Genomic DNA, 25759 nt, shown 5'->3' with positions numbered 1-25759 from the left:
CTGAGGCTTCTGTTAATGTTTGTTAAGGATGGGGTGTTGCAATTAGAGTCGCTCTGTTCTCCTATAAAAGCAGACTGCTGCAGAATAACTTTCCTCAACTGCTATATTTTCAGTGACACAGAATGTTATAAATTGTTTCCAATAAACAGGAAGGAAAGGGGCACCTGGGTGGCTTAGTCAGTTAAGTGTCAGACTTGGGCTCAGGTCATGAACTCAAGCCCAGCATCAGGGTTTGTGCTAACAGCTCAGAGCCTGGAGCCTGCTTCAGATTCTGTGTCTCCCTCTCTTTGCCCCTCCCTGGCTCATGCTCTGTCTTTATCTCTGGCTCTCTCTCTCTCTCAAAAATAAATAAACATAAAGAAAAAAATTTTTAAACAGGAATAAAAGTCAAAAGTATTTTCTACAAGCTTCTCTTCCCCCCTTTTTGAAGTCTTCTCTATAATTTAAGTGAGGGGCACCTGGGTGACTCAATCAGTGAAACGTCCAACTTTGGCTCAGGTCATGATCTCACAGTTCCTGAGTTCAAGCCTTGCATTGGGCTCTGCCCTGACAGTGCAAAGCCTGCTTCAAACCTTCTATCCTCTCTTCTTTCCTCCCTCTCCCTTTGCCCCTCCCCCGCTTGTGCTCTCTCACTCTCTCTCTCTTTTTAAAAAATTAAAAATAAAATTTAAGTGAATACATGTGATTTGAATGTTCTAATTTATTTTAGCTACTGAGATAACTTTTTAAGAAATTAAACCTTTTCTCAGTTTCAAGCATAATATATACTTGATCAGCTCTCACCAAAACGAACCTTTCCTGTAGAAGATGAAATAGAGTTGTCTTTCCACTAGCATTTGCAATACTTATTAATTAGCAGCTTTCTCCAGTTGTCCCCATCTCTCTTTTCCTTTTTCTTGGTCTTTACTACACAGCTCCACCATTCAAGGTAAATGATCAAATGTATTCTAAGTCTCTAAAAAGGAAGGTATTGATCTTTTTTCTAAAACCAAAACAAAAATGATCCTCTCTTATTACAGAGATATTTTGGCTGACTTTTTTTATTCAGTAACTCCATTGATTGTGAATAGTTTACTCTGTAGCATGTACATGGATATACAGATTAACATTTGAGTTAAATAAAAGTTACTATTAAATAAGAAAAATATAAGCTTTTTCCATAACAAAAATCTTAGCACACACAAAAGAATAATATTTCTATCAAAATTGCTATTTTTCCATCATTTTCATATCTAAGACCTGAATGGAAGTCATCATTAAAGATATTGATCAAAATGATCCACAATATAATATTGGTAGTGTATGTAAAAATGACTATAAACGTAAAATGAAGAATAATGTTATGGTAGGATAACTACAATGACATCCTTGGCTAACATTGGAAAACCTTAGTTTAGTCAAACTTTATAAAGAGGGGAAGTGTATCCTTAAATATAAGTTATTAAAGGCAGTTTTAATAAATTATTAACTTTATTTTGCAGTCAGTGCTTTGAAAATGGAGTAGTAACTGATAATCACATCAATCCTTTTGTCTCAATATTAACGGTTTATATAGAAACGGATATAAAGAAAGTTTCTCAGAAAGATGGAATTGTTCATTGTTCTGTCGGATATGTAAAAACAATGCTGACTCAAAAGCAGCCAAGTGGACAGCTGCAGATGCTGTACCCAATGGAAATACTAAGCAGGCATAGCACAAATCAATAATTAACAAAGCAGATGCACAAAGCTTGATGAGGATGAATAATTGCATAGGCAGGAATGGTAAAAGAAGCTGATAACAGTACTAGTTTTGTAAGAAATTAGATAAACTCTTTGTATTCACAAATTGGTTAGCAAGAGGACTTCAATGCCTAATGGTACACAAAGAATATCTTTTCAGAATGGTTTGATTAAATTGATATGCACCTTTAATAACAGTTATCACTAAAAGTATTTAGAAATCAAAATTACCCACAAGAAAATATTGGTAGGGTGAACATAAAAATAATTTTAAAAGTAAAGAATGAAATAATGTAGGTGCATGAACTACAGGAGCATCATCAAATTGCTTATTTGGGGAATGCTTAAGGTCAATGGAATGTTGAAGAGGGAGGTATACATTTAGTGTACATCCTTTTCTAACTTTAGTTTGTGTGTGTGTGTGTGTGTGTGTGTGTGTGTGTAAACCCTTTCCTAACTAGTCAGTAATTTTCTTGAGGGTATCATGTTTTATAATGTAGTCTAAAAGCACTAAGCTCAATGCTTTATGTATAAATAAATACCTGTAGAATGAATAAAATAACATATCTTGATTTCTTCAAAATGTAATGGATATGGACAATATGATTAAGCATGCTTTAGTAAAAGCATTCAGAGTAAATTCTTTACGTAGATGCTGAATATGTGACTTGGAAGCATCTTTTAGGAGTCTTTATGTTTCTGAGAAATTAGTTCTTAAATTGCAGTGACTTTAATAGATACATTTTATAGCAAACTTGAAAAGCATATGTCAGAGTTTTAGGTACATAAGGAATTCAGGTTTTTAAGGTTCATTTATAGGCCTTTTTCCTTGGGACATATGTTGAAAGAATAACTGCCCTTGTGAATGCAAGGAGTCATTGCTCAAAACTGTTTCAAGTGCTGGGGCGCCTGGGTGGCGCAGTCGGTTAAGCGTCCGACTTCAGCCAGGTCACGATCTCGCAGTCCGTGAGTTCGAGCCCCACGTCGGGCTCTGGGCTGATGGCTCAGAGCCTGGAGCCTGTTTCCAATTCTGTGTCTCCCTCTCTCTCTGCCCCTCCCCCGTTCATGCTCTGTCTCTCTCTGTCCCAAAAATAAATAAATGTTGAAAAAAAAAATTAAAAAAAAAAAAACTGTTTCAAGTGCTTTAAACTGAAGATTAATTCTTTTTTTAATGTTTAGTTATTTTTGAGGGTGGGGGGTGGGGGGTAGAGGCACAGAGAGAGGGAGAGAAAGAATCCCAAATAGGCTCTGCACTGTCAGCATAGAACCCAATGTGGGGCTTGGTCTAACAACCTGTGAAATCTTGACCTGAGCCAAAATCAAGAGTCAGTCACTTTACCAACTGACCCACCCAGGCACCCCTGAAAATGTATTCTTTATCCAGATGCCTGTTTTATATCATTCTATTTTCTTTGAGTTATCATTGAAAATACATACTTTCTATTATCTACTTATTCATTGATTCACAGATATTTATTGAGTATCTATTGTGTACCAGGTACTATTCTAGATGCCAGGAATATAGCAGTGAGGTAGCAACAATCACTGTATTTATGGAAATTTTATTCTAGGAGTGGAGACAGACAATGGAGATAAATCAGTAAACTATGCAATAAGTTAGTGTTTGGTACTAAAGGAAAAAATTTAGCAGAGAAGTACGGAAGAAAATCTGAGAAGGAAGTGGGATTTTAAATTGAGTGGCAGGAAAGGCCTCACTGAGAAGTGACATTTGGATTAAGTCCTGAAGAAGGTGAAGGAGCTAGTCCTTTGGCTGCTTGGGGAAAGAGCATTCCAGGCAGGGGAAATCCCAAGTTACATAAGTCTTGAGGTGAAAGAGTGTTTGGCATAGTTGAGAAATATCAAGGAGGCCAGCGTGTCTGGACAAGACCAAGGCGGAGTGTGGTGGGACATGAGATCAAAGAGATGACGGAAGGCTAGGTCATAAAGGACCTCAGAGGAAAGAAAGGAAGCCATTGAAGTGTTTTGCACAGAGTGGTGACATCTGACTTTTTAACAGGACCACACTGGCCACTGAAGAGGGCAAGGGTGGAAATAACCGAGATCATTTATAGTTATGGCTATAATCCAACAAGAGATGGTGGTGGCTTGAACCAGAATAGTGGCAGGGGTTATAATGAGAAATGACTGGATTCCAGATATGTTTTGAAGATAGTATTCACAGGATTTTCAGACAATATAATGTGAGGTTATCTACTACTTGTGATAGTTCAAATGTCCACTGTTCACTCCTAATTGCTAAAAAAGATACAAATTCTCACACGTTCTCTGTTATTTCTAGATTATGATGTTAACGTAACTTTTCTTTTGTTCCTGGGTTTGAAAACACATGTCAGCTACTTGTGTCCTGTCTCAACCTTGAGAAAGGGTGAAGAGAAAATGTGGCTCAGAAATTTGAAAGTGCCAACACTATCCTGTGAGCTCCTCCTAGACTGTAAGCTCTGTGAGACCTATGTCATTTACCTTATGTCCTCCAGGCCTGCCTCAGAACCTTGCACACATCAGGCTCTTAAAAAATGTTGAATGGTATACTCTCTACATTTCCCAAGGAATAACAAAGCGAAGGACAACATCCAGCCGTATCAATTGCACAATCATAAATTAAAATTTGTATTTTTAGTATTAAGGATATTATTCTGGGATATTCAACTTGGAAATGTATTTGAGCTTCCGCAAATACTGAACACCGTTCAATCTAAAGTTGTTTTAGCTTTTCCGAACCTTTTAACTAAAGGGCAGAGAAGACTGGCTTTGCAATACACAGCTGGGCTGTCATATTACACCGCCTCTCAGTTGTGAAGCTACCGCAGCATTAAGCCCTCTTGAACAGGGCACAAACGTCTTCTCTACAAGAATAATCAGACACAATGCACGTACACCAGCAACCGAAGAACCAAGTCTGTCCTGGGGCTTAGCCCACAAATCTCCGGGGCCACGGGCCTGCGCAGTGCTCGCCGGGCGTTGTAGTTTCCTTCCCTCCTCTTTCTTCCTGCGAACTCGGCCGCCGTTGCGCCAGCGCCCCAAGTGGCGGGCAAGCTCTGTGAAGCGCAGCGTACGCCGCGGCGCGGAGCGTTTCCTAGCAACGGGGGAGCGGCAACGTCACGGCGGTGGGTTCTTAGCGCAGCTGCCCCTTGTAGAGCGGCTGTGTGTACCTTCCAGCACCTGCGGTCTGCAGGGAGCGCTTCTCACAGCCTGGTGCGCACGTCTTCGTCGGTCCTTGTCCGCTTTATCCTGCCCCAGGACGCGGAGAGCAGCCTGCCGCCGCGACCCCTCCTCTGAGGTCCCGGCCCGAGGCTAGAGGCAGTCCGGCCGGTTCTCGCCGGCCCTCGCCCCCCGCGCCCCTGGAGCCAGCCAGCCGCCCGCGGCCTCGGCGGGACGATGCTGGAGTCCATTCGCGTGACGGGTGAGTGCCCGGAAGGGCTGGCCCCTGGGGTGGCGGTGGCGGACAGTGTCCTCCCGGCTCCTGGCGACGGGTGTGAGGCGACTCGGAGCCCCAGTCGCCCCGGAGGCCGAGGAAACGGCTTGAGTGGGCTCCGCGCGCGGCCGGGGCGCTCAACCCGGCGCCCGGAACAAGTGCGTGGCGCGCAGGAGGTGCTCAGCAAAATTCGCGGAGGGAAGACAGAAAAACGGTCCCTTTTCCTTTTGTCGCTTATTATCAGTAAGCACGTGCCATGGAATCTAGGGAAGTGATTCATAATCGACAGATTACTCATCCTACAAATGTGCACTGTAAATAAGCCATTTCAAAGCATATTAGCTATGTAGTTAGGCATTATAGTGTACTGGCGTCTAATTTTCTAGAATGTTCAGAAAAATCAGAGCTAAGCAAAAGAACACATTCCAGTATATGAGTATTTATACAGTGTTTATTTCTCTGTGTTTTTTTTTTTTTTCCTGTGCTTTTATTTTTAAGTCAGAACGTTTTGGGTTAATACTATTAATAGGTCACTTTATGGCATGTATGATTCTAAGCAGAAGAAATGGGTGTTCAGACCCCAGGTCAGAAAATTTACTTGCCTTTTATATTATTTAAAAAATAGGTATTGATGTTAATCATTTAAATATTAGCTTACGTATTAGAAGAGTTCCCTAGGACATTATTCTGCCTTTAATTCTCTGTAACATTTCTGCCAGACAGGGTTTTTGGTAGTCCAGTATCATGATGAACAACAGTAAAGGGAAATGCTTAACCTGCAAACTAGTGTCAAGGCCAGAATTTTTTAGTTTCAGGCACTGCAGTACCAAACAGACTATTTTTAAATTCTTAAGTTTTAGAGTTTAGACTAGTTTTTAAATTCTAAAACTGAATTCTTTTCCAGTGAAAATACTTGTGGTCTTAATTTTATGCTGTTTTATTTCATGATTCATGTTATAAAATATGGAGCTGATTTTGTACTTTATCTCATTGTTATTTGTATTGACAGGAAGCAACTTAAATTGGCATTAGTTTTTTAAATGTAATTTGATGCAGATACTATTTTTTCACCTTAAAATACAGTGAAAAATTTGAAAGTTACTTAAAAATACCATACCTTCTTTTTGGGAGCAGGTACTAGATACCCTCCCTCGCCCACACACCCAGTTGTGACAACCAAAACTGCCACCAGACATTGTCAAGTGTTCCCTGGAGGGCAAAATTACCCCCCCTTTCCCACTGAAAATCACTGCCTTGCAGAAAAATACAGTTTGATTTTGTCAAAGTGAGGGTTATTAGATACTGATTTAGAAATAATATCAATTATGATAATTTCCCCAAAGCAAAACAATCATTGTAGAGAGAGAATACCATTATGATATTAGTATTAGAAAGTGGGTATTCAGTCAGAATACCACTTAGATCCAACTAAGTGGATCTCCTGCTTTTCACTGTGCAGAGTTGGAAGTTTGAGGAGAGATACTTTAAGAAATAGACTGATTCCTCTTGCCTCAACTCCCTTTCTGTGATTTAGTGGCAGAAATCAATCCAATTGTACGTGTTGCATACCCTGAGATAGATTATTCTGCAGTGAATTTCTATAGTTCAGTAAGAATTAAAACAGCCATTTGAGAAGTAGAGCATCAAATTTACAGCCCCTTTAGAAATAATTGACCGGGTTATTTTTCAAAATTGTTTTTTTTTTTAAAGCTTATTTATTTTGAGAGAGATTGCACAAGTGGGGAAGGGGCAGAGAGAGAGGAAGAGAGAGAGGGAGAGAGAGAGAATCCCAAGCAGGCTGCACACCACCAGTGCAGAGCTCAACGCAGGGCTCGAACTCACAAATTGTAAGATCATGACTTGAGCCAAAATCTGACGCTTAACTAACTGAGTTACTCAGGTGCCTCTCAAAATAGTTTTTATATGGTACCTGACTAGTTAAAACAATAGTTCCAGAACCCTAATGCAAACATTTTCACTAACATACCAGAAAGCCCAACTGAGACAACTAGAAACTTTATGAAGAGAATGTAGCTGAAAACATGACCCCTTTTTCCCTTGCTGTCCTCTCAGTACTTATTGATACCTAAGAAGCCATCTTCTTCTGGTGGTTTTTAATCTCAGGATGGAAGCAATTACTTAAATATTTCTGAAATCGCTTCCTATGTGATATCTTACTCACTTTTGACTTACTAGTCATGACTTAATATAATTAAATATAACATTCTGATAGAGCTGCTGACTGGAGGAACAAAATAAGAAAGCTGTGTATGCTGTTTGAAATGGAATCAAATCAGAAAAGGGTTTTTTTTTGCCTACTTTCAGCTTTTTAAAGATAGTTTATTGTACTAAAGCCACTAAAATGTCGATTCTAGAATATAGAAGTAATTACTGTTAAATTTACCTCGGAAATCAAAATTTAATGATTCTAAATATTTTCCCATTTACATTATTCCATGGAGTATTTCTGTAGGAGCTGAATATAATATTGAATTTAATAACAATACTGATAGTTAACACAGGCTGCTTACTACAGGTTGGCACTGTTCTTAGTACTTCATAGATATTACCATTTTCAGTCTTCACACGAATACTGTGAAATATGTATTATCCCATTTACAGAAATGGAAACTACAGCACAAAGAAGTTCACTTGGTCAAGGTCACAACTAATAAGCAGCCAAGATTCAAACTGGAGAAGCTCCATTCCAAAGCCCATGTTTTCAACCAGTAGGAAAGGCAGAACACTATTACAGTGACTATATGTTGATTTAAGCCACAGAGTTCAACATGAAGATCTCATTTAACATCAGTGGTGCATTATCTGATAGTTGAGTCAAGATGTTTTTAAGCTATTATCACAGGCAAATCTGTAAATAATTTTTGCCTGGAAAGATTGTATTTCACTTGACTATAAAATTGTTTTCAAAGTAGAAGACATCTAGCCCATTCAGTGAGTGACAGGAAACTGTAAGAAGCCTTATAAGAGTATGTTAATATATGATTTCCTACTGCCCATATTTTGTATGGTATAAAAGAAGTACTGGGATTGTGACATTTTTGGGAATCCTGAAGTAAAGTCAATTTTCTCAGTTCCTGAATGACATGAGCAGTGCCTTTTCATCTCCTTTTTTAACTTACAGTTGAGAAACTATATGGGGTTCTGTTGAATTCAGAGATGTTAAAAATAGTAGATTATCTGTTATAAGGCAAATTGGGCAATAAGTATGTCTTCAAAGATACTGATGTTTTCACATATCTTAAAAGATTAAGGTGTGGGGCTCCTGGGTGGCTCAGTTGGTTGAGCGTCCAACTCTTGATCTCTGCTCAGGTCATGATCTCACAGTTTGTGAGTTTGAGCTCTGTGTCGGGCTCTGCGCTAGCAGCAGAGAGCCTGCTTGGCATTCTGTCTCTCCCTGTATCTCTTTCCCCCTCCCCGCAAAAAAGATTAAGGTGTAACTTACATTCAGTAAAGTGCACAAGTCTTAAGTGTGTAACCCAATAAATTTGTGCATATGTAACCACTGCCCAGAAGAAGATAGCCTCTTCCTAGGTTATAACCCATCCCTCAATGGTAACCACTATTCTGACTTCTAACACAATAAATTAGATTTGCCTGTTTCTGAACTATGTAAAAATGGAATTATACTGTATGTACTCTTTTGATCTGGCTTCGTTTGCACAGTATTGCCTGTGAGATGCACTGTATTGTTGCTTGCACGCTTAGCTGCTTTTTCATTGCAATGTAGTGTTCTGATATACAGGTTACCATAATTTATTCATTTTTTCCTATTCTTGATATTATATCATTTAAGTGATGAACAACTACTTGATAAAGTGTTTATCTTGTTTGGGGACTATATTGTTTTGTTTTGCCTTTTCTTTTGTTTGTCATCAATCTATTGTCTTATTATGTAAGATTATCCCATATTCTTAGGTTTCATAAATTCTAGTGAACTGTATGAAATTGCCATTTTCTGAGTCAAAATTGGTTGAATGGTATTTTCCACCAGCCATTGTTTCTGGTGATCTAATCTTCCTTTCAGCTGGGGAATCTCATAATTACTGTGAAACCTCACCTCTTCACAGTCATGAAAAACAAAGTTTCGTGAGTCCCTCTCTCTTTCCTTTAGATGAGGAACATGAGGCACTGATGGGCTTAATGATTAGGCTAATATTACAGAGAGGTGATTGAAAGAGCTGAGGATGGAAGCCAGGAATCCTGGTATCCTTTTCACCTGTTCTAGAAACAAATTAAGCTTTCATTGTGTTGGTAATTTCAGTATATTCACAAGTAGGTGATTATACCGAGTATCAATTTTAATGTATTATTATTTCCTTTTTTCCCCCCTCAATATGGGTAATCAGGTTGGTATGAATGATTTCTTTGAGCAACAGATTATTTTTGTTTACTCTAAAGTTCTGGTGAAGAAGATTGCTGATGGCTAAAATGTCACATTACATAGTGACTTTTAATATGAGAAAGTAGGACTGATTGCCTTATTTTCTGAGGGAAAATGAGTACACTTCCCCCAAAGAAGCCTGTGTATGCTTTTTAAAAGTTTGATTTTTCAGGGGCGCCTGGGTGGCTGAGTGGGTTAGGTGGCTGACTTCAGCTCAGATCATGATCTCAACGGTCTGTGATTTCAAGCCCTGCCTCGGACCCTGTGCTGACAGCTTAGAGCCTGGAGCCTGCTTCAGATTCTCTGTCTCCCTCTCTCTCGGCTCCTCCCCTGCTCACACTCTGTGTTTCTCTCTCTCTCTCTCTCTCTCAAAAATAAGTAAACATTAAAAACTATTTTTCAAGTTTAATTTTTCATTAAAAATAGACCTACCCTGTACCCAGCAATAGCACTGCTAGGAATTTACCCAAGGGATACAGGAGTACTGATGCATAGGGGCACTTGTACCCCAATGTTTATAGCAGCACTCTCAACAATAGCCAAATTATGGAAAGAGCCTAAATGTCCATCAACTGATGAATGGATAAAGAAATTGTGGTTTATATACACAATGGAGTACTACTGGCAATGAGAAAGAATGAAATATGGCCCTTTGTAGCAACGTGGATGGAACTGGAGAGTGTGATGCTAAGTGAAATAAGCCATACAGAGAAGGACAGATACCATATGGTTTCACTCTTATGTGGATCCTGAGAAACTTAACAGAAACCCATGGGGGAGGGGAAGGAAAAAAAAAAGAGGTTAAAGTGGAAGAGAGCCAAAGCATAAGAGACTCTTAAAAACTGAGAATAAACTGAGGGTTGATGGGGGGTGGGTGATGGGTATTGAGGAGGGCACCTTTTGGGATGAGCACTGGGTGTTGTATGGAAACCAATTTGACAATAAACTTCATATATTGAAAAAAAATAAAGTTTAATTTTTCAGGAAAAGAAAGAGATGAAATCTTACTGGCCTTTTATGATGTTTTTATGCGTGTGTAAAAGTCATTTTTTAAGTAAGCAATAATATTTAAAATTAAAAAACAGTACTTTAGGGTCTCTCATAGTAGTACACTTTAATACAACTGAAATAAGATCAGTGTGATTCTGAGGACTTAATTTATATTCATCATGAGTTATTTGATCACCTGCCCCACTTTTATGAACTTCATGGGATATCAGCATTTGGCACGATTGGCGTTTTATTAAATAAATACACTATTGGCACTCCCAAACCTTACTCATCAACAGATGGAGCTTAAAATGGACTGGGGCTAATCCTCTCAGGTAGAAAATTAGCAAGTGAGCCGAAATGCTACAACTCCTGGTGGAAAGGGTTCTGTCCTACACACTCTATCACCTCCCATTGAGTGTTTTTGGCAGATGGTTTAGGACTTTTGTTAAGAATCCTGAAGTGTATAGATTGTTTGAGGTGGAACAAAATTCTGAATTTATTAAAAAAAATGTTTTTAATGTTTATTCATTGTTGAAAAACAGCACAAGCGGGGGGGGGGGGGGTTACACAGAATCCAAAGCAGGCTCCAGGCCCCAGGCTCCGAGCTGTCAGCACAGAGCCGGATGCAGGGCTTGAACTCACGAACCTTGAGATCATGACCTGAGCTGAAGTTGGATGCTCAACCGACTGAGCCACCCAGGCGCCCCCACAAAATTCTGAATTTAGTGATCACCGATGCCTTATGACAAAACAAAAGAACTCTGAGTTCAGCTCTGTAGTCATATAGCTATTATGTTTTAGGAACCAAAAAAAGCATTTTTAAACTGAATTCATTTTTAAACAAATATACTCAACACAACACACCTGTAATAAGGCATCAAAATTGGGAATTATTTAGAATAGTTTTATTCACTGATTTTAATTTGATGTAACTTTCTCCCCTTTTATTATGAAGACCAAAAGAAAAAAGAACCTGATTACCTCCCTTTACCTTCCTGGCTGTGCCTACTTCTCACCTGATTTTCTGTTTGTGATACCCTTATTCTTATTGCAGGTTTTTCTTTTTTTCTTTTCCTTTTAGTGTCCATTTCATTCTTCCTTTCCTAATCACCTCTTGTCTCATAAACTTGTGATGTCTTTTTAGGGAAACTGACATTGTTCATGGGCATTTGGGCTACAGCCTGTGCTCTGGTGTTCCTTAGCCTATGTTTGCCAAGCCTGCCCAGTTTGGACTATCGGTTGGCAACATTTAAGTCTGAAACCCCTGAGGGACTGAGACCTACCAGCCTGTAATGAAAGTTGTGTTTGTTCTGTTTATTTTTGGCTGTTTTTTTTTCCGTTTATTGAATGGCTTCTTTGTGTAATCAACCTTCAACATGACCCTGTATCTAGCTCCTACTTCTCATCTTGTGCATAGAATAGACATTTAGCCTCTGCATATTTTTGCTTTTGTCTTTAAGACACCAGAATTCAAATTTCACATATTGGCCTAGAAAATGTTAACTAGAGGGACTATTACCTTACGTATTTGGATTATTACCCATTTTTGACCTGGTATTTTACCAAATCTTTACCCTAAACTCTATGACTTCTAAGCTTTAAAAACTTACATTGAGGGCAGGGTTTCTCTACCACAGCACTGTTTTAGGATGGATATTTTTGTTGTAGGAAGCTGTGCGATGCATTGAAGGATATTTAGCATCATTCTTGGCCTCTACCCAGAAGATGCCAGTAGCACCACTCCCTTGTTGTGACAACCAAAATGTCTCCAGACATTGCCATATGCCCCCTGGGGAGCAAAATTGCCTCTGGTTGAGAACCACTGGTTTCCCTGTTATATGTCCACTTCTGCAGTGACTTCATAGAACTGTAGAATGGTCCCAGAACTACAAATATCTGTTTATCTAGAATGGTTGGAGATGACCTGTTTAGGGTTGTGCCATTCATTCGTTCATTCATTTATACAGCGTGCACTAACAATGTCTACCAGATCCATGCCGGATGTTGGAAAGGAAGAGATGAATAAAACACGGTTCTGGTACCTATCTTAGTACATCAGTGATTCATATTATCATGTCTCTGTACATGTTCTGTACAGAGAAAGAAAAGGTACAGTGCTGTGCATATAGCTGACAATATTGAATAGCTGTTGATAATTGAATGAACGTTATATGTTATATACATAATAACAAGCCTGAACTCTAATTACATACACCCGCTCTCAAATCATTTTGCTGTTTATTACTTTATTGTAATGTAACATTGAACAAATGATTTAACATTTCTGAGGATTAAGTGATACAACATGTATAGTTTTCTGTGAAATCCCAAACTCACATAAATGTGTCAACAAATGGTATCTGCCATTATTGTTATTATTATGTATTACTACTCATTGTAGAAAGGATCCCTGAATGTCAAACCTTGAATGAGTGAATGACAGATGTACGTGGATAAAGTTTTTAAAAAATTGAAATAAATTGTTTCTTATCAAGGCAGGCAGCTGTTCAAGTTGGCTAGCATTGAAGTTGCTTCCGTAGTAGGAGCCAAAGGTTGGGGCTAGAGGCATAAGGGTCCATGAGACTTGGAAAAGAGAATTGAGAGAATCATATGTCATTTGAAAGACTTAAGGAAGGTTTATAAGCAGACTTGGCCAGAGGTCATATTTGTAGATAGGACTTGGGCTGGAATCTAGTTCTGGTAAGTAGGATTTAAGACAAATTCAAACGCTTCGTCAATTTAGAATTGAATCTGAAAGTTCTTAAGGGTCTAGACGAAATCTCATGTTTCTCTTCACATTACTTTCTTCCTTCTCTGAACTCTGTATTTTCTGCTTTTTGCTTTTAAACTTATACTGTCTTGTATTACTATTCAAATCTTCATAGGCTTGCCTTGCCTTCAGAGCCAGATTGGAAGCTGGTTGAAGGCAGAGACAGTAGATTTATAAATATGTTTCTCATAACGTATGTTTCTCGTAGTACCTAGTTAGTAGTATTCCATGTATTTGTGGAATGAAACAGTGCAGGTCAACGTTGCAGTTTTAAAGCAGAGCACGAGCATCAGTATATTGGGTGGTTCATACTTCTTTAAAGCGCTGTGAAATCTAAAGGCAAAGCTGACCTCTCCTTAATTTACCATTTGATATTCTTATGTCTAGGTAATAACAGTTACAGTTTTTTTCAGATTTGGCAAGAAAAAAAACCTTAATTTTCTTTTAACCTGTAGCCTAGATTTAAGAAAATCAAACAATTGAGTGACATTATGAAAACATGCTTTAACATACACATATCATTTATTTAATTTTAAAAATTGTTTCTGAGATAAATAAGGCAGTGTTGTCCTTCTTTTCCTGATAGCTATCTTTATTTACAGCATCTAATTTCAAGATTGTACTGGCTTTTAAATGCCTTGGGTCTTGCTTTGATATTGGAAATACTATTGAAAATTATATCCTTACTGTGAAATTATAGTCATTGGTAGAGTTGAATATTCAGATTACTTATGTGTATTATCTCACATTGATATTAAACTTTGATCATCTTAATGGCTTCAAGCTGAGAATTTTTAAAATTTAGCATATATATGCTTATATAGAAGTGACAATGTCTAGCATGACCAAAGCTTGGTAATATATTTAATATTTAAAATGTCTTTTCTAAAGATCGTTGCAAAATTATAAGGTTTACAGAACCTTCAGAGTACTTTTTGTATAATAAGCAATTTGCTTCATCTGGTATCTTTGTTATTTCTTTTGTTTTGATTTTGTTTATTAACACAGAAAAGCTTCACTGGCCTGAGCAAGAACTTGCTAAGAAGTCTGTCCTAAATGCAGAAGAGTCATTGATCACTGACAGCAAAAGAAGCATTTCACATTTATCTACTGGGATACTAAAGGACATTTTCACAACTGGAACCAGTAGTTACAATGTTCTGCTACAGAGCAAAGAGGAGAAAAAGCATCATTCACAAAAACAGCCTTCCTCCACCTACTCCAAAAGATGTAGAAAGCCCAGCAAATCTCCTAGTTCTTCTCGTAGTAAAGATCTTCGCAAGATGAAAGCCCCAGTGCCTGTGATGAGCAGTGGTACTTGGTACTGCCTAGAAAGGCAGCCTGGTGTCTTTGTCACTAGTTCAGTGTCGAGTCCTATAAAGTTTACACATGATATCTCTGTTACAGGGAGCAGCATAGTACTGCCGCCTAAACCCAAAAACAAGGTAAAGCGACGCCATTTCTCCACTCTGCCAAAGCCAAAGCCACAGCCTCAGCTGTCTAGAAGTTTTGAAAAGGGAGATGACTTTTCTGGGAAGAAATTTTGTATACTGACTGCTATAAAGCCCACCAACTTGGAGAAAGAAAAACTGAGATTTTTCAAGTCTGACTATACCTACAATCCTCAGTTTGAATATGCAAATCCATCTCTGCCAAGTGTGTTGGCCAAACACAGCAATGCATCTGACCGATTTCTTAAACAGGTAAAATGCTACTTCAGTAATGGTATTTCATTTTTATGTAACTAAAACAATTATTTACAGTCTTATAAAAAGAAAAAAAAAGAAAAAAAGACTTTAAAAAACATTCCAGTTATTTATATGTTATAGTTAACTCCCCATTCGGTACATGTAAATATGTGATAGGAAATCTCCAGGTGAGTGCCATAGCCTATATGTAAACTATGCACTAGTCAGAATCTATGAAGAATCTGTTAGATAGACTTTGTGGCAGGAAGCAGCTATATTTGGAAAAAGCTTAAGATTCTGGTTCTAGGCTTTCATTTGGGAGTTACAGACATGTAGGCCATTAGCCAGCCCAGAGACCAGTGTTATGCAGCTCACACTGTGTTTGCATTTTCCATTTGATTTTGAGGGCCTTAGGTAGATCATACAGTCTTTGGTTCCCCTATGCTATTACACTCCCATCTTTTTTAGGCTCCATAGGCATTTTGGAGAGCTAGACTTGATACTTACCCATGAACTTCTTAATGCTTTGTTGTCATTGTTAATCATTGTCAAATAAATATTTCAGCACTCATTTAAAGAAGAAAATAGTGGAGTTTTAACAATTATTTTCAAGGTTAGAAAATCATGATGTGAAGGATATGAGCAACACTTTCGATATTGCTGCATTTAGACACGTGGCACATAGTTTTGTGTATTACGAGGCTTAAAAAACTTTGAAATCCTTAAATTTTTGAGGAGAAATTGGCTGATGTTTATCTGAAAGGCATAGTGTTGAGATGATAAAGGCAGACTACCTTTGGTTAAATTAACTTTCTACATGCTTTTATAATACATGAGGTTCAACTTGGCTTTGTGAGTGATTGAAAATCTGTTTGTAGGCTAGGTGAAACTGCGTGGTTCCATTTGCCTGTGGTGTGTGCCCTATTTTAGCATTTTTGCTATAATACAGTTCCTTGGACTTGTGGCCAGCAGATTTTTGTTGCAATAAATGACGGAATCTGACAAGCCTTTTGAAGCCATTATGTAAAGCTTATTTTAGGATTATAATAATTTTAGTTTTGCTATTTATTTTCCTTTATTAGAAGAAACCTTTTCAACTGCTTCTCTAGATTTTTAATGGGCACTTTTTATTTAGAAGTGCTGAGATTGTACTAAATACTAATAAGGGCAACTATTGTCTTTATTCCTGTTTTGGCAGTCATTTTGTGATTTTTATTTCGGACATTGCAATCGACTGAATAGGGATTTCACTCATTTAAAATTTATGATAATTATGAAAATGCTATTTGCTTTTTTCCCCATTAGTGCTGAAAGAGATGGCTGAGATTTACCTACCAATATTCTTTAATTTGATGTCCTACCCTAAACCCTACCAATTGGGAAAGAGATTTCCCACCATTGGATCAAAATGAGTGTTCTCTCATTTCCCTGGAAGACAGGAAGATCAGCTGCTCCACAGATTGAGAACTGACACTGCTTGGCCTGTGGCTTTACAGTCTTTATTTTAACCCAATTCCGGCTTGAGGAGATAAACCTATACTTGGGTTGCTCAAGTAAATAGCACCAGCAATCCTACTGGCTGTACTTCAAAGGCCACCCTTTGGGAGAATGCTGTCAACAAATGCCTGTTTACTGTTTAAACCACTGCCTGGTTACTGTTTAAACCACTTTAATTGAATAAAAGGGATTCATTAGAACAAGGCCTCCATAAAATTTGCTTTAATTCCTATTTAGCATCTGAGTGGATTATGACATGATGTCATACATCCTTCCCCGCCCCCAGCTGTGAAGCAAAAACACAGCTTCAGAGCTAGTCTCGGGATTCAGAAACATGCTACACAAGGGGACCAGGATAGCCAAGTCACCTGATGGTCTCTGGCCTTCACCCTCAAGGCCTTGTCGACCCGTAGCAGATAGTCAGGATCTGAATCCTTCAATGGAAGGCAGTCTGCACTGTTGTTGGAGTGACCATGGTCCTCTCCAGTGCACACATTGGCAGAACAGTGCTAAACTTTCCATGCACAAGATAAGTCTGTCAGAATGGAACCAAAGCAGTGCTCAAGCTCTGGTCATTCTCAGTTGATTGTCCCATCAATGTCCAGGAGTTCCAGGATGCAGGTTTTTGTGATCTAAGCATTAGGTCCCCCAGGAGACAGGTCCGTGAGGTGGTTCATGGGGTCTAGCATGGGCTATTGGACTTGAATATAATTCCAGGTGGAGCCTGCTGAACCCTGCTCACCCTCTTGCTGACAGCCATGGTGGCCCTCAGCTTCCCAACCCTTGAGTATTTTTAAACTTGACAGAAACCGAGAATATCTGTTTTGTGTAGCTCTGGACCTTTGCAGGAAGGAGTGCAGTGCTTCCTGGGAGTTGAAGAAGGGATCTGGGGTGAGAGAATGCTGAAAGCTGTTAAGGGTCAGGTGCATCCTCACCAGCGGCTTAGAAGTGGCTCCTCAGTGGCGCCCTCATACAGCAAAACTGGCAGCCAGTGCACTTTTTGTCCTACTTCCTGGGGGCTGACTGCCCCTGGGAAACCTAGATACCAAATCCATTTGGCTTTGCACTGTGCACTTTGTTGAGTAAGATTGGAAGTGAGAGATGAGAAGAGTCTTCAGGGTAGTAATAAGAGTCCTTGAACTATTTTCAGTATTTCCAGCAAGTCAAATGGAAATTATATATTTACATGATAAAGCCAATGGACAGCTTAAGTGACTTGTTTTCTACCTCTGGCTGGAATCCTATCTCAGTGTAGATCCAGGCTAGCTCATGCTAACTAGAGGTTCTGATTAGTAGAGTGATATTTAATAACATTGGGAAAATAAGTCAACTTTTGTTTGGCTAGATAAGATAACGGTTGAATTATTTTCGTATGCATTAATAAAACTGGAGCAGTGGGGATAATTAGTGGTTGGCAAATGGGTCGCTTTTGTATGAGAGAAAGAAGGCTTTGGGGTATCAGGTAAAGACCTTGGGACGAGGCTCCTCTGGCTGTCAGGGAAGAAAAATTAAAGGTAGGTGTGCAAAAGCAGTTGATAGCAGGCCTGATACCACTGACTTAGAAAGGTCTGCTTGCAAGGTTGGCCTTAGTCTGAGAACTTGACTGGTAAACAGTTGACTGAAATAAAAGTTTCCTTAAATGGTAAGAGTAGTTTGCTGTGCCTGAGTTGTGCAAACAGTGTTTACATTGGACACCTCTTTTCGTTTTGAGAGTCTGGAATTTTAGAACATGGTAGGCATAGGGGTGCTTCTGTACTAGTTCCCAATAAAAACCTTGGGTGCTGATCTGTAACAAGTTTCCTTGGTAGACCACTCTTTACCTGTTCTTAGAACTCAGTTGCTGGAGAAGTTACTTGTATCCTTTGTGACTTCATTTGGAGAGGACTCTTAGAAGCTTGCTTCTGGTTTCCTTCAGACTTTCCTAGATGTAAGAGATGGGGACTGGTGGGCTTAAGTTGATCTCTTAAAGGCATTTATTTACATTCATATTTTAGAAAAGAAGAAGAAAAAAACTCTGTATTCAAATAAAACATCTGTTTGGGCTGCTGTATTTGCTGTCAGTTTGAGATGCCTGGTCAGTTGTAAGGCCTGCTCTCTGATAGCTTTGTAAAGGTCCATCGTGTTACATTACTATTCACAAATTGAGCCTGGGCCCTATATTCATATAATATTTACCATAAGCATGGGGTTCTTTGGCATTGTAATACTTTCTAATACTTTTTAGTTGTATGATATTTGTACAGAAGGCCAAGTAAATTAAGTGTATGCTAAGTTAGAAATTTTGCCTTGAGGGTAGCAGGGGAAGAGCGAACAAAAACATTTGTTCTCTATATACTTGTATTATTATGAAATTGTTGACATTGCCCTTTTATTTAAGGACCCTTGCTCCATTAAAATTGCTTTGAAATTTAAGGACAAAGTCACATGAACCATCAATGTGTGACAGATTATAACTAGCATTGATAGACTACTTAATATTTGCTTGTTACTCTGATTGCTTAGTACTTTATAGCTGTTACCATTTTTAGTTCCTCACATGAGGTGCAATACTTGTAGTTTTACCAGTTGAAAAAATTGACGAAGAGAACTGTAGTAACTTTCCTGAGGTCACATATAGTAAGGTGCAGAACCAGGAGTCTGTTTCAAGTGCTGCTGACTTCCACACAATGGCATGTTGGAAAACCAGCTCTCAGTGTCCATGATGTAAATATGAATACTTCCACCATGATCAGTTTCAAGCAGTGTAACATGAACTGCTTGCAAATTAATAAAAAATCAGTCCTCACAAGCCAGAATGATGGGGCTCCAGCACACCACTGTTTCACAGCATGGTTTTAGCCTGGCTGTCCCTTTGCCACCCCTAGCACCCAAAGGGCACCAGATGGAAAGATCCTCTCACTTTGCTGGCAAGGATCCATGCCTCTGGCAGAAGCTAATTATGAGGACATTGAAGATATTTTTTCCTCTTTATGATATATACTTGTGTAATAGTGATTTTGCTGTTTTTTTTTAGAACTGTGAGACAAAAGTATCTCCCAGTAAGGGCACCCATCGTCCTCTTTTAGTTATGACTTCAGTCTCAACTCAATACAGTGTTAATGAATGCCTTAGGAAGACTGGGAAGGTCTCCCCAGACAGGCTATCCACAACATTATAGGTGTTGATTTCTCTCTTCCTGCCCTTGTGGCTCTGCCAGGGAACAAAGCAGCAACATCCCTTCCAGTAAGGCTCTGTACTATTTCTCTTTTACTATTGTCCTAACTGTTGCATTTCATCTGTTCCCTTTCTGCTTCAGGTGGAGTATACATAATCCAGAATTGATAAGTGTTAAAATAAAATTACTTAAGTGTCTTCAAATGAAAAAAATAATGGAAAATAGTGTAAGGGGTGCCTGGTGGCTCAGTCAGTTAAGCATCTGATTCTTGATTTCAGCTCAGGTCGTGGTCTCACAGTTTGTGAGACCGAGCCTTGCATGGGGCTCTGCACTGACAGCACAGAGCCTGCTTGGGATTCTCTCTCTCTCTCTTTCTACCCCTCCCCTGCTCTCTTGCTCTCTCTCAAGATAAATACATAAAATACATTAATTTAATCCATAAATTAAAAAATTAAAAAATAGTTTTCAAAAAGTCCTTCTACAATTGAAATACTGTATCCAGTGTTTTCCTATTCCTAAGACTTTATATATTTCAAAATAACTATTTGTAAGGATAGTTATTGATTACCCATATCAATGGAAGGAAGCATTTATATGAATTAGTTAAAATAGGAAGATACTCCCTGCTCTCTCTCTGTGGAATAGTTCTCATGAAGGCAGCCACCACCTTTGCTTTCCTGCTGAGGACGGTGCTACACCAGCCATGAGTAATTCACTAGGGTCTGTAGTAAGTAGTAAACGCAGTAGTAGAAAAAAGCCACAAACAGTGGCATGAAGTAGAGATAGAAGCAATGCTTAAAATCAAACATCTAAGTAAAAATAAAGCACTGAATTGATTTATAAAGAAAGAAAGAAAGCTTTTGAACCTCTGATTTGGTTATAAACATCTTTCATCATAACCTCTGGGGGAAAAGATGAACTTGGGAAAGATAGGGAAATAAGTATTAAGGAATGTTAGTCTGGATAAAGAACAGACGTTAAAGGCTTGCAATTACTGGAAGAAATGTGCAGATAAGTTTGCAAAATATTGAGATGTCAAAAACATACAATAAAACATCTTTATGTTTCTATTGTAGTATGCCAAAGTACTCCGTAGATGTGTACTTGTTAATCTTTACGATACCTTAAGATATAACCCTTTCAACCAATAGCAGAATGGATTTTAGCTGTTTGTAAGAATTACTATGTTAAATGAAAGGTTTGTCAGACATTTAAATATAACTAAGAAATTGGAGAATTGCCTTCTTTTAAAAATATTCCTTGATTTGGGGGACGTGTGGGTGGCTCAGTTGGTTAAGCATCTGACTCCGGCTCAGGTCATGATCTTGCCCCACATCAGGCTCTGTGCTGACAACTCAGAGCCTGGAGCCTGCTTCAGATTCTGTCTCTCCGTCTCTCTCTCTATCTCTCTCTCTTTCTCAGAAATAAACATTAATATGTGTATATTTTTTTCTTTGATTTGGGATTGATTTGTAGGAATCTTGCTTTGTAGGAGAGAAATGGGCTCAGTCTCTGAAGTTTTCCTTGCACATTATGGTGTAGGATGAAAATGATTATTTAGAACTCTTTCTAGGACCTCACAGATCGCTCTCAATTTGAGACCTAAAAATACTGTGGCTAATTAAATCAAGATTCTGTTTTGTGTCATATTATATATCCAGTTGTGTCATTTATTTTGTAAAAACTTTTAGTTCTTCTTTCACACTGCGTATTAATCACAGAAAAGCTCAGTTTCCACAAGCTGCGTTAACTGAAAATTCTTTTACTTCAGATAACAGTGCTCTAATAATACAACATAATTGGCAAATAATTAGGTTTGTTAAAACTAATTTTCTAAATAAGTGAAATTTATTTCTCCAAGTAAAAAAACCTAAAAGTTAACCATTTCAATGCAGTTCTTTCTATAATGTATATTCAGTATGACAACTCAGGAGAATGCTTTTCAAACTTTCCTAAGAAGGTAACCTAATAGAGATGTAAAGAGAATAATCAAGGAAATCAGGAGCAAATCTGTTTTATCTTAAATTCATGTGAATTTTACATTATACTTTGTAATGTATCTTTATTCTGACATAGAAACATGCAAATTGCTTATCTCCAAGTAAATGTTAACTGCTAATTCAATTAAGCAAAGGCTGTCCAGACCAAGGAAAACTTGTTCCTGGGCCACATTTATCCCTTGGGTTGCCAGTTCACCACCTCCATTTTACCAGATCTATTAAATAATAATAAGCTCTGTTGTACTGGGACCAATGGTTGGCATAACATAAAGACTTTTAATTTTAAGTGTGGTTCTCAGAAAACAAGGTCTTGTGTAAATGGAATAGGTAATTCATTATATTAAAACACATGCTTTTGAATAATACATAAAATCATGTCATGTTCTAAAAGCAAGATGTGTTTATTTTCCGTTTTTGTTGGAAGCAACTTAATTGGAAATCAGACAGCTTCACTGATAGCAGGATGTCTTGAGGCAACATTTCCTTGAGGCTAAGGTTTAATTGTACTAATGTTGTAGTACTTTATCTTGGTAGACCTCAAGTCATTCAAATAAAAAGGGGAAGAAAAAGCAAGCCACCTTTAAATCTTAGCTCTCCTTAGGTGACACAGTTTTGTGTTTAGCAAATCACAAACCTTTCACAGATAACCTAAAATTGTGAGTTTTTTTTTTTTTTAAAGATTGAGAGTTTAGTATGTTCTATATTAGATTGGAGAAGTGGAGTCATTTGTTAACCTAATAGCAAGGAAGATTTTTTATATTCAGAGATGGAAATACACCATCAGATTGTATGTCTTTGGAAGAAGCTGTGACCTTGATGACTCACTGAAACAGCATTTTGTTGATTTGCCTTTGAAATTTTGCCTAACATGCATTCTTAGGTTCTTAACAGGATCTTTGCTACAGAACAGCTTGAATATCTGCTTTTTCCTGATAGGTGGTAAAAGAAGAGTCTTCATTACTAAGCTGTTTATAAATCTCTTATCCTGGTAGCAGTTGCCCTCTGATATTCCCAGTCACCACTGTATACATCCAGACTACCCCCAGCCCTGATGACGCCCCGCAGTGGGGGCGGGGGCGGGATGGGAAGAAGGCTGCAGGTGACATCTTTTTTAGTCCAACTGTGTTCTTTCATTTGTTGCCTTCATTGATGTTAGACTCAGTGTCTCAGATCGCTCGATCTATTACATTCTGCATATGTAGAATATATATGTTTTTAATACTTATAATCTGGTCATAGTCTACAATTTCTATTTTATGGAAAACTGAATTATGTATTGGCAAAAGTATTTGCTTCAGTCTCCCCTGCTCTCCACACTGCATCAGTGTCTTTCTAAGATACAAGTCTGATGTCATTTGCCTTCCTGAAACACTTCAGGTCTCCTCATAATTCGAGATTAGGTCCGAAATCTGTAGCATGTCCTGTAGGTCTTTCATCTTTCATGATCTGGCTCGTGCTTACATTTCCAAGTCAACTCTGTAATCCCACAGTATCTTGTGGAAATTATCTAGCATAGCGTTTATCATGCTGCTATCCTCTTTTTTTTTTTTTTTTTTTGTCTTCACCACTAGACTGACTCCTTTAATAAAGAGTATTTTATTTATCAGCTATACCTGCAGGCTCAGCAGGACCTAGGGGAGACAGAGCAGCTATGTTCGCTGCCAGCCTGGACCTCCAGCTCCCACCTCCAGAAGGTTCTGTCCCCTCTCTCTTGAACAGTGGCCCAGCTCCATCAGTGAGGAGTAGGGGCAGCTGCCTCCATCCAGGGTCCTACTCAACCCCGCCCCCAGACCCTGGACACCATGCTTGATCTGGAAGGGGAGCATGTGGGGCTTGGTAGGGAGCAGAGTCTCAGGGTTGATAGCTGGAGACCTTCTGAAGACCTCTAGGAGTCTCTGTGCCAGAGGGCTTCTTCCAATCCCAGTAAGACTCTGAAGGAATTTGCCACATGGGAGTCAGATCTTGGTGTGAGGAGGGGTCCAGGTCAGGTCTGTGGAGCAGGAGGGGTGGACAGGCCTCCCCACCGCCCCCAGCCTGCTTTCAAAGGCTCCAAACCCAAAGACAGTCCTGACAACCCCTCCACAATTCACAGGCTCCTGCCTAGGTCTGAAGGAGGTCCTGTGCTCCCCACCCAACTGGCAAACCTCTTCTTAATCTTCCCCTTCCTCCAAAAAGAGGAGACCCACAGACCCTGGGAGTGAGGAAGGCAGCATATGGGAGGGAAATGGTGAGATTAGGGACCCAGGCGGCTGCAGGAAGGCGAGACAGAGCACCTGCCAGGTCTGGGACCCCTTGTCCAGCCCTGCCGTGTGGGACGTTAAGGGGCAGGCCTTGCCAGCTGTTGGGTGTCTGAAATCTGGGTCTGAAGGCTGTGTGTGTATGCTGTGCACCGTGCCAGCTGCTGGGTGACTCTCAGGCTCCCCACCAAAGGTCTACGCGCCCGGGGCCCTGCATCCCCTCCCCAACCTCTCCCAGCTCAGCTGGGGTGGAGCGCCACCTGCTGTGCTCACAAGGGGCTGGGGGAGGGGGGGTGGGTGGCTCATCTGAAGTTGCCTTGGCCAAGCTTTGGGGGTCTGTTGGGCGATGCCTGGGGTTCGGGCGCACACTCTCTGGGTGCACCAGCCAGGGACCCAGAATCTAGCTCAGTTCCTGGCATTAAATAAATGAGACTTCTGATGCCTCTCCAACCCAGAAACTCTATTTCACTTAATTTTGTGTATGCTTCTGACACTATTCTTTCCTTTGTCCAGAATGCCCTCTATTTCCTCTAGTGGCCCACTTTTATTTACCTTTCTCCATCATCTCAATATTTATACCTCTATCAGAGTATTACTAAATTTTGTTGGTTTATGTGTCATCTTTTCCAGTCTAATGGTTAAATGGGGGCTTAGATTATAAAATATAAAAATAACAAAAGTATCAGTGATTAGGGATGTCTGGCTGGTTCAGTCAGTAGAGTGTATAATTCTTGATCTCAGGGTTGTGAGTTCAAGCCTTACACTGGGTGTAGAGATTACTTAAAACCTTAAAAAAATGTATCAGTGATTAGCACAAATAAGATGAATGAATGAATGGCCCTTACTTTCTAGATGGTAATGTAGAAATTTAGTGATGTACTTTACAAACAATGGATCCATATTTGTGGCCCAAGGGTCAGGTTTAACCTGAATGTATGTTTTTTAAGGGGTCAACATAGTGGTTTTTTTTTTTTTTTTTTTTAATTGGAGTGTAAGGATGAATCTATTGTTTCTCCCAGATATTACACTCAGTGGCTTTACAGAGTAGTGACTGCTCACAGCTAAAGGTATCTGAGTATGACTACTGCTCTGGTGTCCCATCAGTTTGTGGCTGTAGTACCTTAAGTGGAGACCTAATGATCTGATTGAGTAATCCATATCTTACTTAATTTGCTGCCAAGAAGTAGTAGTCACCATTGGAAAATTCATTTAGTATTTGGGATTTTGCTTTTCATTCTGAGAATCTCAAAGTACCAGAGAGAGTGTATGGGTGTGTACACAACTCATGCTTATCTGAAATAAGTATTTTCAAACTGATTTGAGGAATACTGCATGAGAAAAGAGGGTCACATAAGTTGGAAGACACAAAATGTTATATTCATCCCTGAGATTGACCATGTACAGCATCAAAATGAAGGCTTGGAAGAGTCTTGTTTAATTTTGTTTAATACAATATTTTCCAATCACATTTGGCCATAAAACTCTTAAAAATGATACCTTGTTAACCACTTTTCTACAGGAAACAGTTTGGAAAACACTGGCTTAAAGACAAGGTCTATATGATCTCCTAGGGGTTATTCAGTATTTGGATAGGTGGTAGGGGAAGAGTTCTAGGTGCTAGAATTTACTAAAAAGGAAAGTAATGAAGGGAGGGTTGGGACTGGATGGATGTCAAATCAGTTACTTTAAATTGTAAAATTAAAACCCAGCTATCTTCTGTTAAACCTGTATACAGTCATGTGGGAAATAGATTGCAAAACACATTCTTTCCTTTTCTCCTTTCTTGGTGTTGTCTCTAATTTCATCCTCACAACAACTCTTTGAGGTAAATGGCAAAAATTTTCATCTCCGTTTTGCCTGTGA

The 25759-nt window shown here is 39.1% G+C and overlaps 1 protein-coding gene across 4 annotated transcripts in view; it reads left to right on the top strand.

The window, feature by feature from the left end:
* KIAA0895 (uncharacterized protein KIAA0895 homolog) overlaps positions 1–25759 on the top strand; it is a 73907-nt gene that overhangs the window by 11313 nt on the left and 36835 nt on the right. For 2 of the 4 annotated variants that reach the window (XM_011280498.4, XM_023250500.2), the window contains exon 3: positions 14329–15023. In XM_011280498.4, coding sequence (XP_011278800.1) covers positions 14329–15023 — 695 coding nt within the window. Of the gene's footprint in view, positions 1–4076; positions 5144–14328; positions 15024–25759 lie in introns of all 4 variants that reach the window. The other 2 variants (XM_006929310.5, XM_003982951.6) reach the window with 2 other exon arrangements.

Source organism: Felis catus, chromosome A2, assembly GCF_018350175.1.
Source record: "Felis catus isolate Fca126 chromosome A2, F.catus_Fca126_mat1.0, whole genome shotgun sequence".
NCBI lineage: Eukaryota > Metazoa > Chordata > Mammalia > Carnivora > Felidae > Felis > Felis catus.
Note: the sequence above shows the minus strand (reverse complement) of the source record. Positions and strands in the feature narration are given on the sequence as shown.